Source organism: Eurypyga helias, unplaced genomic scaffold, assembly GCF_000690775.1.
Source record: "Eurypyga helias isolate BGI_N326 unplaced genomic scaffold, ASM69077v1 scaffold26420, whole genome shotgun sequence".
NCBI classification, from domain to species: Eukaryota; Metazoa; Chordata; class Aves; order Eurypygiformes; family Eurypygidae; genus Eurypyga; species Eurypyga helias.
Genome location: NW_010225405.1, coordinates 10,800 through 24,944, shown reverse-complemented (window position 1 = coordinate 24,944; position 14,145 = coordinate 10,800). Strand labels below are relative to the sequence as shown.

The following is a 14,145-nucleotide window of genomic DNA, read 5'->3' as shown; positions in this document are numbered from 1 at the left end:
TGAGGACAGGGAGCCCGCCAGGAGGTTGGGGTGTGCTCTTCGTCGTGGTTCGGAGGCTGGAACTGTGTCGGGAGCAAAGTGGGTCCGTTCGCACATGCTGGATGCTTTCCTAGGTGCCGAAGCAGAGCTCTCCTGGCTTTGGTTCATCGCAGTGGTCTTTTCACCATTCCTGGTTCAGCTTCTGTTGTTTTGGACTCCTCAGGTAGTCTGGCTGTTCGTGTGACATTATTATTATTTACATAGGGCCCAGACTTGCTCTTTTTTGTTGCCTGCAGCACGATGTGTGTTCAGACTGGGCATTGTGAAGTGTAAACCCAGGTCCCACTGGCACCGGCACTCACCTCTGCCTTTTCTAGAAGCAGTAAGTAACCAGCTGTCTACATGGCCTAGAAATGCTGGGGTTTAATTGCTCTGAGGAGGGAATTGAATTAGGTAGCTCTGGTTCACGGCTTGTCTGGCTGCGCAGCAGTGACGCTTGTTTACACAAAGCACTGCTCTTTTATCTCGGGGTGCGTGGGGGGCAGTTTCCTGGGGCATTTCTGCCTGAAAGCCAGAGAAGACTTGCCCTAACTGGCTGCCTCTACAGGAGACCACATGCTGAGGCAGTGGCACCTTTCCCCATCCTCCTCCTCAGCGAGTTGTTTCAGCAGCTCTCTTGTCCTCTGCTCCTGCTTCCTGCAACAGCATCTCTCCGAAATTGGTTGGTCTTACCTGCTTCTATCCCTCTTTGCCTATCTCCCTCCCCTGAAGTACTCGGTGATGTCTCCCTTCTCCTGGAAGATGCTCGGGCCTCTTCAAGGCCTCTGTCTGCTTTGCACCAGCCCATCTTGTGCTGCTTCTCTGTGTTCCCCTGGTGTCGCGGCTCTCTGCAGCGAGTGCGGTTTTGCATACAGCGCCAGATACATCTGTGCTGCTACGTGAAAATGCTCTGCTTTGGGAGGGTGCGGTGGGACTGAAGGCTGGCGGGGAAACCCCCAGCTTGTCTGACACTGTAGTGGTTGGAAACCTCCCCATGAAGCCCTCTAGGAGCAGATTTGCTGCTTAAAATTGACAGAGCTGCTTTAACCAGCCTGACTCGGGGATGAAATTTGCTCTCTGCTTGGGAGAAAAGGGGACGAGCTTGGGTTTTCCCATCATTCCTAGATGGAGACCAGCTCAGGCTAAGCATCCTGGAAACAACAAAATTAATCTCAGAAGAGAGTGCTGGCCCAAATTCCAAACTTACTGGGCATTGCAGAAATGTACCCTCTTATCAAAAGCAAATGGAAGCACAGAAGGTGTGTCTGGCCTCCTCCTGTGTTTAACTTGGCAGTCTGTGGTGTGTCAGCACAGGCACTGTGGCATGCATGCGGGCTCTTGGTGCTCTCTGTCTTCTGCCGGGGTGTGCTGCCAAGCAGCCCTTTAATTCTGCTCCTTTCTTTCAGGATCAGTCCAGAATGCCTGAAGTGCGAGACCTCTCCGATGCCTTGCCCGACTTGCCGATGGATCCCATCACGGGTGTTGGTGTGGTTGTGTCCCGGAACCGAGCACCGACAGGTTATGATGTAGTAAGTAGAGTTATTCCAGTTGCTGCTGCTTTGGTTTTGTGCCAGTGAGGCTTTGCTGGGAACAGCATCCCTTCCACAGAGGGCCTGTGCTTTCAGACGTGGTTTGATACCCAGCTGCCCACCTCTCAGCCCGCAGCACTTAGCGCTTTCCCTCAGCGGAGCTTTGTGGGTGCAATCGCGCTCCTTCATCTGTGCCACCCTGGAGCGTAATTACCTGGAGGAGGGGCTCTCAGAAACAGCTGGCCACTGTGGCATGCAAATTTAATAATCCTGGTAACATTCATCCTGAAGGAGTCCTAAGTATCGCACAAATTATATCTCTGAATAAATGGATCCCGCATCAGCTGTTTAATCCCACATATCAGCACTGCACAATGATGATGAGAAGCTCCAGAATGGGAAGCAGAGTGTTTCGCATCCAGCTGAAATTGCAAGCATGATTTTGATGGACAGAATGCAAACTAGGCTTTGGCAGGAGGCTGGGCAGCAGCAAGGGGCAGCGGGATACAGCAGAGACGAATATGTGAATGGATAAGGGAGGTGGCTGTTTAACAGCTGCTTCTTCCTTGGGTTAGTTGCTGTGTAACCAGAAGCATGTTTTTTCTCCACATAGGTTAGTGTCCCAAACAGTGAAATACCATGAAATACTGACCTTGCAGAACTCTGTGTGGCAAGATTTGGCCCATAGTCCATCTGCTCACCTTTCTGTGTCCTGCTCCAGCTGTGCTACATCACATCTCTGGTTTCCAGAGTCGCACAGCTTGCGTGGTCAGGAGTGGAAACCAGTTGTCTTGAGGCTTTGCTCACACCTTTTCAGCCCTGGGTCACTGCACACCCTGTTCAGTGTGAGAAGGAAGAAAATGGATCAGGCTGAAGTAAGGACACGAGGGAGGGAATTGTGAAAAGGCTCCTTAAAGACCTGGAAGGTTTTTGCATTTACTGCATTTTCTGAGTGCTGATTACCTGTGTGAGCCAGGCTGTGTAATTAGCTGTTTGCCCTGATAAAGGAGCACAGGACAATGTGAGAGTTGTGATAACAGAATTGCTTTCTGCTTAAATGGCTGGGCAGAGAGCGGCTCACCCCAGATAGCCTGTCTGTGGTTTAGTAGGGAGCTTCAGCGCTAGCGCAGTTCAAACTGCACAAGATAAAAGAGCCTTCCTGTTGCTTAATCCAATTACAGTGGTGGTGTAATAATGCTTGTGAATGTGGGTCGCTTCCTCCTAGGGGGCACTGGGGGAGGCTGCCTTCCCCCATGTTCACAAGGACCTCTTCTCTGGCCCCGGGCGCAGCGGTCCTTAGCCTCCGCATGCTTTCCACGTGCTCGCTCCTTCAGCCTCGCATGGCATGTCAGCGGCTTGGCACTGCTTGGGTGCTGTGTGCTGCAGCTGGCGTCCTGCCCTCTGTGATGGGGCTGCTGTGGGTGCCGGCAGGATGTCTTGGTGCCCGAACCCACGGGGTGGTGGCACGCAGGGCCGTGCTGTTCCTGCCGGCATGTCTGGGAAGGTGGCTTCTCTGCCGGAGTTGGGGCTCTGGAGCAGCGTGGTATGTGGGGTGGCTGCTTCCCCGTGACCTCTCTGGACCCTAGCCTGCCCTCTCCGCAGGCGTGAAGCCGAGTGTGCAGAAGTGCTCTTGGTGCAGCGGAGAAGCTCATGTTCTGAGCGTGGGCAGCATGCGGATTCGGGCGGTCTCGGGTTCTGTCTTTGTCCAGGTATGGAGTTTCCCTGAGACCCTGGCAGTTGATTGTTGCTTCAGGGTGTAAAGCCCTGATGAGGGCAGCTCCATCCTAGGAGTGCTCAAACTGCACCCCAGGGAGGAGGACCACTCCTGGGAAGCATTCACACCTGTTTATCTCGGGCTGTCGCTGTCCCCTTGGGGATCTGATGGCTTTGCCTTTCGCTGCAGCATCCTGAGCGTTCAGTCCCCCCGGTGGGTTCGGTATTGCGTGGCACAGCATTTCCTCTTACCGGTCATGAGTTTGATGTGGTGTGGTTCCACTGATGGTTTGGTGATGGAGAAGCACCCCGCTCTCTTCCCGAGACAGCTCTGTTGTCTGTAGCCTTTACCCCGGTCCCTTTCGCTCATGTCCTTTTTGCCAATGAACTGCCATTGCCGCATTCTGTTCCTTTTCCCTTTGCTCCTCTCAAACAGACAGGCAAAGGCATGGGTGCTCTCAGCCCAGGTGTCACTTAAGTGCCCAGGGGAAGTCCCTGGTCCCTTTCTCGGGTCCGCACGGAGCCCTGGGGTTCGGCATGCCGCCGGCAGAGCCCAGGGTACCAGCCCCGGAGGAACCTTGGCCAGTGGGTCGCAGATCTGTCTCCATCACCTCTGTGTCTGCTTGGCAAAAGCTGCTGGTGCTCCTGATGACTACCCAGGTCTTCTAACAGCTGAAGCACCCAAGGCTTGGTTTTGCAGATTGTACAGAGTGCGCCTGGACTTAGATTCCTGAAAATCTGCCCAAACTGGCAAGACTGAGCGTGCGGGTGGGGAGGAAAGGGAGCGGTGGGAGGCAGGGAGCCTGGGGTGGGAGAGAGGTGTGGCTCCCATGCAGCCACGGTCTCGCTGCGAGGCCAGGGCCATGCTGGAGCGGGGGCAGCCCCGCACCCCCCAGCAGGGCAGACCCCCATGGGGCAGGCAGTTTGGTGGGCCCGTTTGCCAGAGGCCTGTCCTGTGGGAGCAGTAACCCCATACTGAGTGCTGGGCAGCAGGGAATCACCCCGCACTGGGAGGGGTGTGCTGGGGGACACCTTCCTTAACAGGTGTCACTCCAGGCTCATAGCACGTGCTGGAGGAGTGTCCCATGGAGCAGCTGCATGAGGAGAGAGACCATTCCTTGTGCCTGGGTGCCCATGCCGGGTGCTGTGTCCTCTGGCATGTTCCTTGTCGCCAAGCAGAGGACTTGGTGAGCTGGGGGTGTGCAGTGCCCATCCTGCTGGACACATCCAGCTCAGCCCCTTCCCGTGTTGCCCCACCAAGGGCAAGCTGCCGTCAGGGAGCAGCGCTGCTCAGCACGGCTCTGCCTTGAGGGGTGGTGGGATCCTCCTTGCCTGCAGAAGCCCAGCAGATGATGTAAGGAGTTTCCTGTTTATGTTGCTCTGCTTTCTTTCCCCATGAGTTTCCTGACAAGTTAAAGCATGTTTACGTTCTCCAGGCTTGGAAAAAGGATTTAGCAGGATGATGCGGAGGCAGAGGCAAGCCTGGCACTGCTGGCTCCTGGGAGCCAAGGACCTGGGTCCTGCCATCAGCTGCTGGCAGTGCCCAGCTCCTGTGCTGCCCAGCCGGCTGTTGGGCAGGAGCGGAGAGTGTGGGGACAGCCTGGAGACGGGCCAGGTGCCTCTCCACGTGGCTCCCTGAGGAATCACCATGGGCCTTTCTAGGTACTTGAAGGGCTGGAATGGCAGGGTTGTTAATCAAAGAGCATGTGGTCTGGGTTGGAGTTTTTGGGGTTTTTCCACTGTTAAGTCAGGGTGTAACGGTGCTGGGCCTCCCTCTGGAGGGGCGGCAGTGCCAGCGCTGGAGCCCTTCAGATGTTTCAGCCAGCTGTGATCCAGCTGTGCCCTGGGCAATGAGCTGCAGAGATGATATCGACTGAAGTGATGTACTTCCACCTCAAAATCTACTTGGTGGTGGTGTAAGCAACGTGAAGTTCCCAGCGCTTGCAGAGGTTAGAGAAAGCATGTTCACAGCCACCGTATGGCACTGGCCTTACAGTGCAGACTGGGTCTCCTGCTGCCTGCTCAGTTCTGAGCATCTTTAATGTGGGAACAAACTAAACAAGAAAAAACTGAAACATGGAACTCTAACCGTGTTAATTAGCAAAGTGCTTAAATGTGGTTGTAGTCCCTCAGACTGTTTCTGACAGGGGCTGCAGTTCCAGCTGACTGTCCCTGTATGCCACCAAAGCAGTCTGTTTTCTGCCTGTCTTTTCACCAGGACTGGATTACCCACGGGGGAGTGAGATGCACATGGAGTTCATACATTCCTACGCTGGCACCTTAGGAAAGAGTTAAATTCAAGGAATAATAGAAACAAAAAAACTCCCACCAAAACCCTGGTTTAAAATCTTGCTGTTTAAAAACGCCACATGCTTTTTGCGGATACCCGACGGCAAACGCTGCGCGTGTCGTGCAGGAGTGCGTGAGCGGCAGTTGCCGAAACGCAATGAGCAGCCCGTGCGCTGTGCTCTCCGACACGCACGCTTTGCTCTCCCGCGCTTCAGGTGCTTGGGGGTGTTGCGTCAGCACACAGCTCTTGCTTCCCGCACCCCATGCAGTCTGCCCCACAAAACGGGTGCAGGTGATGAATGTCAGCTCTGTGCTACCGGGCTGCTCGGAGGCCAAGGTCTTGCTCAGCTCAGTAAGCAGAGACTCAGGCGAGCCGCAGCGGAGTAGTTTGGCCTGTCTGAGAGGCTTTAGGCAGGAGTTCAGCTGGGCTCAGGCCATGCTGGAGTCTCCTTCGGGAGCCCTCGGCCCGGCGTTAGTCTGGTGGGGTGACCTTTATTTCTGCTGCCCTTCTCCTTGGGTTCACCTTTTGTCTCCTTCCTTACCCGATCACAAACCCTTGGGCAGAGGTTGCGCCTTACCAGCCATGCAGGGCAAGTGCCCAGCTGCCCATGGAGCAGAGCCCTAGCGTGGGGCTGCCTCTTGCTCGCTCCTGGCATCAGTTCCATGGGGAGACCTTCTGCCCTTCTCTTCCTGCACGTGGGTCTGTCTCTTCGGGGGCGCCTGGGGTCTGTTTGCCCTGCCTGGTATGTGCTGCCGGTTTGACTGGACGCAGGGTTGCATTGGAGAGGGATGTTTGCAGCGTGCGTCCCGGCACTGCTGCCAAAGGCTGAGTGACTGGGGCTTTGCCCAGCTGCTGGAAGCAGGTTTTTGGCTTGGAAGCCAAAATTCCTCGATGGCTTTTCTGTGAAAATAATAGCGAGATTGGGCAGTTTCTGTGCTTCGCCTGCGCGCACCCCTCCTTGCAGCTCGCCCCCTGCGCCCTTGCCTGTGGGGTGGTAATGAGAGCCTCGATGTGCTGACTTTTCCAAACTGCTGTTTGGAGACTGTAGCCAAAGTTGCTGTTTCCTCATTAGAATAGCCTTTGTCAGAGCATCCTTAATCAACGGGCTCCTGAGAGACAGCGTTTTTAGAACTTCTTTTTATACCTTCTCTTGGAAGTTCTTTGTACTGCACCTCGTGAAGAAACTAATGAGATGCTGTGAGAGTTCGGGCTACCGTTAATTAGAAGAGGTCTGAGGAAGAAGTACTGCTCATATATTAACTTTATCTTGGCTCACACGTCTCCTCTCTCCCTCTGTCTCCTCTTTCCAGGTTGCACAAACAGCAGATGGCTTGGATGCTGACCTCTGGAAAGATGGCTTATTTAAATCCAAGGTCACACGATACCTGTGCTTCACGAGATCGTTTTCGAAAGAAAATGTAAGTCTGTTTGAGTGTCTGCATGATTTGCTTCGGTGCCTGGTATGCTCTTACCCATAAGATGATTCATTTTATGGAACCAATTATAATTCAAGCAGGCATTTCACTGAGTTTGGGTGAGTCAGGAGGCAAACTGCACGGCTAGGTATTTGCATTTTGTCTCTTTGTGGAAAGAAACCGCTGGCAGAACCCGCAGTAAAAGCTGCAGAGAAAGGGCTGCTTGTGTTTCAGCACCCCCTCACGTAGCGTTTCCTTTTTTTCCTGCTGAGCAACGGGTGCTGTGTGCTGCTGGTGAACTTCTAACTAACTACCTAGAGAAGGAAATGCTAATTTCTGAATCCGGGGGCATCACAGGTATTTTCTTTCAGGATTTGCATTGCTTGCTTTGTTCTTTTTGGTGTTGATTCTTGAAAATCTGTCCCCCTTGTGCATGTGCTACCACGTTCTTATAAGCTCCTAGTGTGGCTGGTAAGCGTAAGCTGACTTCTGGTCAGTGGCCGTTGTCTGCTCACATGGGCCGTGGAGGAGACCATGTGCAGTGGGAGCCCAATGCCTTCTACTGAGGTTTTGGTTGAGGCTGGTGTGAAAACTTCCTCTTTTCTGGAGACCTATTTAATTCTACAATGAATGCACTCCATCTAGTGGGTAATCCTGCTTTTCCTCATGTTTTGGATACTCCCAGCGACTCGGTGGCCAGGGTACGGAGATACCATTTTGTACTCGTGCTCTCAGCAGCGACGGGAATGGAAAAGCGGCTGCGACTTCAGAGGCTGCTCACGGCTCCTGGCAGGAGAACCGGGACTGCCAGTTTCCAGCATTTGACCTTTATTCCATCCACTTGCCTGCCTGCCTGTAGATTAAAATAAGGCTCCAGAACTGTGGGAAATATTGCTTCCTGGGGTGGATGAACCATAATTGTGCTTTTCAACCTGGAGTACCTGCTGTAGCAGGAGTAACAGCCCCAGGACAGGCAGGGAGGGTATTGAACAGATTGATTTGTGATGATTTAAGTATTAAGTTTATCTGTGGCTACCTTAAATGTGAGGTTGTCAGAAATAATTACAGGATAGCAGCAACTGCTGGCTACCAGAGACAGTGTAAATACCCTCAGTCAGTGCCTGTTGGGCTTTTGGCATGGATCCTCTGCTCGGCATGGCTTGGGAATACATTCCTCATCTTGATGAGGAGTGAATTAAAGGGAGTGTGGGGGAGGATGTTGGGCCCAGCCTCATGGCAGCGTGTGCTGCTTGTGTTCAGGCCCTGGACAATCCACCCTCCGAGAAGAGAGGGTGCTCCACCATGCCCAGAGCACCCTCTCTTCTCCGACGGTGGATTGTTCAGGGCTGGTCAGCCTCCTCTGGCTGCTAGACAGAACATGCACTCGTGCTGCTTGAGGCCGTGGGCTTCGTGTGTGCAAGGGGGCTTTTTTGTGGGGCAGAGCCCAGGGTGGTAGATGCTGGTACCCATCTGCCAGCCCCAGGAGGCACACAGGGCTCACCGGCACTCCTCTGGCTGCGGGAAGGCTGATGGGCTGGGGGAAGGAGGGGACCGGACCAGGGGGGGACCAGCCTTCTCCCCTTGTGCAGGGAGCAGCACCCATGTTCCTGGTTAGCCCAGCAAGGTATGCAGGGGTACGTTGTGCTGCTTGACTGGGGATCTCCGAGGGTTAAAAGGCCTCGGTTTGCCCTGTTACCAGTGACCTAGTCCTGTCAGTCAGGAGAGAGGCTCCCCTCGCTTGGACTCCAGTGGGCTGCTGCGCTTCGGATTGGACGTTTTACCACTCGGGTGGTTTGGTTTTCAGAAAACTCCGGGAACTACTCATCCTTAAGAAGATGTAGTTACCAGTTAATGCAACTCAGCTTCTTGGTCTGTAACGGAGACGCTGTGGTGTGTGTTTGTCAGAATCGTCGTTCCCAACAGCATACGCTGTCTGACTGATTGTGAGGACATTGCTGGTATCTGAGGGGGCCGCAAACGGTGCATCTCACTGTCGGGGAGGCTTTGTGCCCGAGGGTACAGAGGGCAGAGCATCACTGCTGACTCGGGTGTTTCAGCAGCTAACAAACTTACGGGGCAGCTCTCCTGCCTGGCTGGTGATGGAGGAGCGGTCGTTGGTTCAGCTGAAAGTGGCACACTGATGTGACACAGCCAGACAGCTTGGATAAATAAAACATGGAAGATGAATCAGCAGCGGCCACTTCATCTACAGTTTGCTGTGCCAGGGCCACATTCCGGCTTCACAGCATCCGGCACTGCTCACTCTCAGATGGCCTGGCCAAAGTGGGGGCTGAGGGCATGGGGGCTGCGGGGCTGTGGCCGTGTCGTGTGAGCAAAGGACGTGTGCCACGCTGGTGTGGTGGGACAGGGCAGCCGGCGTGGGGGCCCTCCTGGGGAGGAGTTGGCCACGGAAAGCAAATCCTCCAAAAAATGTAAGCTCAGACCTGATCTCCCCTTATTTTGGAGGCTGCGAATTTAAATGTGTTTTAAAATAGTTCAGTGTAATAATCAAAGAGTGGAGGTTTGCCTGAAATACTCTGCCAGACAAAAACTAGAGGAGGCACTTAGCAACCAGTCACGGGAAAGCACGCTGACATGGTTGGATGGTTTCGGATGAAGTTTTAATTGTTCTGTATTGCCTTTCCCTTTCCAAAGGCTGTGCAGTAACTAAAGCGTGGTTTTCTTCCATACGTGGATCCAGATTATTGGCAGCAACGCTGGCTTTAACGAGAACTGCAAAGGAAATCTGGTCTCTGAACAATCGTGGAGGCTGTCATTCTGAATCGTGTTTTGAGCTCTTCAAGCCTTGATTAATAGGACGAGGCATCAGTTCAGAATTCATATGGACTCCAAATGAAGTTCTCCATTCCAAATGGCCCGCTCTTCTGGAGCGTGCCTGCCTTTGGAGCTAGAACCGTGTCTGCTCAGTACTAATTAGCTAATGCATGTAATACCTTTGGCTGTGTCTGCATGAGCCATCTTCCCATAAAGCTTTGTCGCTGTTGTGGGAGTGTCAGGCTGCTGGGGTAGCTGCTGTGAGGGAGAGCTGAGGCGACCTGCGTACGGGGTGAGGTGGTGGAGGGAATCCTTGGACTGCCGTGTTTCCAAAGGGAAGAGTTGGTTGTGGTTCCGAGGATCCAGGAGTGTGGCAGTGGATGAAGTGTAAGAATCTGTAGTTGCTGACGCCTGTCTGGTGTCAGTCATCATGTCATTCCTGTGGAGGGGACAGTTGCGTGTGTTGGCGTGGCACTTCTTTTGTGGTTGGTGGTGAGGTACAGCAACCAGGCCCCTCGGGGTTCATCAGCTGCAGAAAGCTGGGTTTGAATTCAATGACATTGTCACAGTCAGCTGTTTCTTTTCTCTCTCCACAGAGTCATCTAGGCAACGTCTTGGTTGATATGAAGCTCATTGATATCAAGGACACCTTACCCGTGGGCTTCATCCCCATCCAGGAGACCATCGACACACGTAAGTTGGCACCTGTTTGTCAGTCCCGTGCCCTGGGAGCAGTCGGTGCCCGCGGCCGGGGCTGTGTCCCGGGCAGGGGGCTGCTGGGCACCGCTGCTCGCTGGGGTTACGTGTGCATGTTCGGGGGCGGCTCTCGCTGCAGTGACACAGCCTTTGCCTTCCCTCAACTCTTCAGGCCGTTTTAGTGCTGCTGCCTGACCATCACCAGCTCCCCTGCTAGAGCAGCACGGCTCAGGGGCAGGAAGGAGTTTGGCTTTGTGCTTTGCAAGGGTGGGCTGTGCCCCATGGGAGCAGAGCTGCTGTGCCCAGGGATGGTCATGATGGATAGCAGAAGGAGGGGTGTGTGCTCTTGGTGCTGGGCTCACGCACACCAGCTCTACCCCTCCCTCCCGGAACAGATGAAGGCCCATATCCTGGCAGGTCGTGCCGAGGATGGCGGGGTGTGTTTGTGCTTGTGGAGAGAAGGCACACCTGGAAGGTCTGGGGACCTTGCTTCCACAAGGCAGGGATGGCCGTGCTGCAGTGCTGAAGCTAGCAGTTCCCAACCGGTGCGTTGGGATCCCCTGAGGCTCGCGGCAGCCGGAGCAACGTCTGGTCGAGCGCTCCGCTCTGCAGCAGGCATCAAGGGCGGCGTGCGTGTGGTGTGGGGAAGCTGGGGACGAGCCCCACGGGACCTGGGTGCAAGAGAGTGGCAGGACAGCAGGCACTGGTACTGCCTGTACAGCTACTGTTCAAGAGCAGGCTGGTGCAGTGCTCATCGGTAATGAAATCCAGCCTAGTTCTGTGAGCCTGCTTTGCAGGGGGCAGTTTATCCGGGTCTGCAGCAGGTGGTGATGGTTTTCCAGTCACTACCAACCTGGTTCTGATTTGAACCCCTACCCTAGAAGTGAAAGGCTCTGCAGCCCACTTCACATTCCCCTGCGTTGCTCCCTTTCCCTGGAGATTTCCTGGGCACATGTGGCACAGGGAGAGTTGTTGGCTTCACCTGCTCGCTCTTGGGAGTGGTGGACACTTACCGTGTGCGGCTGTAATTGATGTGAAAGTCCTGATGGGAAGGTGGAAGGGGACTCGGTGGTTAATTTAAAAGGTGCTGGGTTGCCACCCATGCGAGCGTTAAAGCGCAGGCACTGCCTCTATTAATGGAAGGGGCACGTATCCCTGCCTCCGTTAGCATGAATGAACACACTTCGATTGACTGTTTATAATATGTTTACTTAAAATTAACTCATGGTTAAGCATGTGTAATTAATGAATCCAGCTCCTAAACCAAGTTTGCTGCAGACTCTAGTCAAGTGTGAAAGGGGCAAAAGACAAAAACAAGTAGGCAGCTTTGTGCTTGCTGTGAAAGTCAACTAAGAGGTGCTGATTTGGGCCAGAGTTGAATTTGTGGGGTTTCTGTGCTCTTCTTGAAGTGACAGCTGACTTGCCGTAAATACACGAAGTACAGTACTCCTTACTGGGTTCTGAGAATGTTTTCGGATGTGGAAGACTTGAACCCTGGGCTCCTAAAATCAGTTTTAGGCACTTCAAATAAATGCCCTAGTTATCCTGCTTAAGAGACTAGATTTCAGGGATGCAGGTATTTAACATCTCTAAAAGGCAGCAGCAGAGCTGCGGGCACAGATGCTGCGTTGCGACACACCTCGCACTGTCTGTGCGTTTATTGGTGCTGGTGCGACAGCAAATTTCAGAGGCTGGGATGGATTGCTTTCTCCAAGGTGCGGATTATGAAACAGGAGGAGCCTTTAGAGACAGGGCTGCTTGCCATCTGTTGAAGTGAGAGCATATTTTTAAGCTGGAGGATATTTATTCTTATTAAACTGAAGGGTTTTTATTTCGCAGGCACTTGTTTGTAGTTGCTGGTTGTTTCCAGATTCTCATTCAGTGTCTGCACTTTAGATTTTCAGTGTATCAATAGACTGTCACGTCTTTCAAGTGCCTGCATCCACCGAGAGAAAGCTCCGCTTGCTCACGCAGGCTTTTGCGGGCACTTTGGAATGAGCCAGAGCGGTGCTTTCTGAGCACTACGGCCTGTGCGTGCGCCTGCGCCACCCCTTGTGCGACTGACCCCTGGCTGGGTGTGGGTCGTGTCTGCGTGCAGACAGCATGCATATACATGGGTTCATTATACAGATAAACCTTAACCCTGATGGGCTTGGTTTTTCCTTGATGGATAACATGGAAACAAGTGAAATTGCTCTGTGATGCGTAGCAGGAAAGGGCTGTGCCGCAGTCATCCACCCTCGGAATGCAGGTCAGTGCAGCACAGCTCCCCATAGGGGGGTCCTAGCAATCACTGCTTGGTGACTGTGGTTTATCCTGCAAAGGTTCTGGGGCAAACACAGCAGGAGTATGCTTTCAGTGCTTGCTGACCGAGTCAGGAGAGGTCACTAACACTTAGGATGCGTGAGGCTGAGGCAGACAGCTAGCCGCTCAGCGTGGCAGTCCGTTTTTCTGCCTGTTCCTCCTCTGGTTGGTTAGCTGTTGGAAGCTTGGCAGAATAAACAGACGGTTGTGTTGGCATCGGCCCGGTCTGTTCCCAGAGGCGGCTGCAGGAATGTTTAGATACCCTGCCCAGGCCGGTACAGCAAACATTTCCTTTGGAAGGAGAAGGCGAATGTGAGAGGTATTCTGCCATGCCTGCTCTGTGGTGCAGCACTCTGTGGCATACGTGATGTCTTATCTCCTCTGTAGAGGGTAGCAGGGAGTACTGGTTTATCGCAGTGCCTAATAACAAATCTCACTCGGCGTGCAGGGAGCTCTGATAGAAAATTTCTCCAGTCACTGAATGGCACTGCACTGTCTGCTTTGCTGACATATATCTGTTCCTTGGCTCCAGTCCCTGCCATAATTATCTGCCTAATATCTGGAGAGACAGTAAATAACATTTATACTCTAATCTTGCATAAAAACCACCCTCTGTCCTGGGTTGTTTTTGCAGAAGAAATAGCTTTCAGAAAGAAGAGGCTGTGCATTAAATTCATCCCTCGAGATTCGACAGAGGCAGCGATCTGTGATATCCGAATCCTGGGTAGATCTAAACAGGCCCCTCCTCAGTACACGTTCATCGGGTAAGTACCCTGCACTCCAGACGCCGCTGTCAGAAATTCGGTTGTACCAGGGCTGAGCACCCTGATTTCCTGTAATTACTAAGCGGTTTGTAAGAGCTGAAGGTTGTCATTGGGAAGGTGCCTAAGTACGGGTGTTACTGAGTGGGATGTAGGAATTAACTAACCCCTCTTTTCCCCAATTAGACTGGTTCCCACTAGCCCAGGTATTTGACACAAGGCAGTGCTCGGTCCTTGTGCGCGTTTGCTCGTAGCTGTGATGTCTTCTGTGGTGCTTACACAGGGAGCTGAACAACATGGGCATCTGGTACCGGATGGGCAGAGTTCCACGCAACCATGAATCTTCGCAGCCTGCCACTCCGCCTTCCCAAGTCCCGGCTTCGACACCAGCTCCTAACCTGCCGAGGTGAGTTTTCTGCTTTCCTGCCCCTCCTGCTTGATGCCACCCAGTGTTTCGTTACCGGCTCTGCTGGCAGAATCAAGACCGGGGCACCATACCAGTATGGGCGATTGCGTGATGTGATCCGATAGTGAGGGAACGTGTCGTTCTTTCAAATATTTGCGTGCTGGGAGTTCCTGTGGCTGTCGTGGTGCAACGACATATGGCTGAAGAAGTCAGAAGGGAAAGGGCTGCAGAGACAGGG

General features: G+C 53.4%; 1 protein-coding gene across 1 annotated transcript; it reads left to right on the top strand.

Annotated features, from left to right (window-relative positions):
* The first annotated feature begins 206 nt into the window (after nucleotides 1-206).
* Nucleotides 207-13,911, top strand: MVB12B (multivesicular body subunit 12B). The gene is made up of 6 exons (XM_010149425.1): nucleotides 207-361; nucleotides 1,425-1,547; nucleotides 6,861-6,968; nucleotides 10,337-10,433; nucleotides 13,375-13,504; nucleotides 13,785-13,911. Exons 2-6 carry the CDS (start codon nucleotides 1,437-1,439, stop codon nucleotides 13,909-13,911), a joined length of 573 nt encoding a protein of 190 aa, XP_010147727.1. The 5' UTR covers nucleotides 207-361; nucleotides 1,425-1,436.
* The last annotated feature ends 234 nt before the right edge of the window (nucleotides 13,912-14,145 follow it).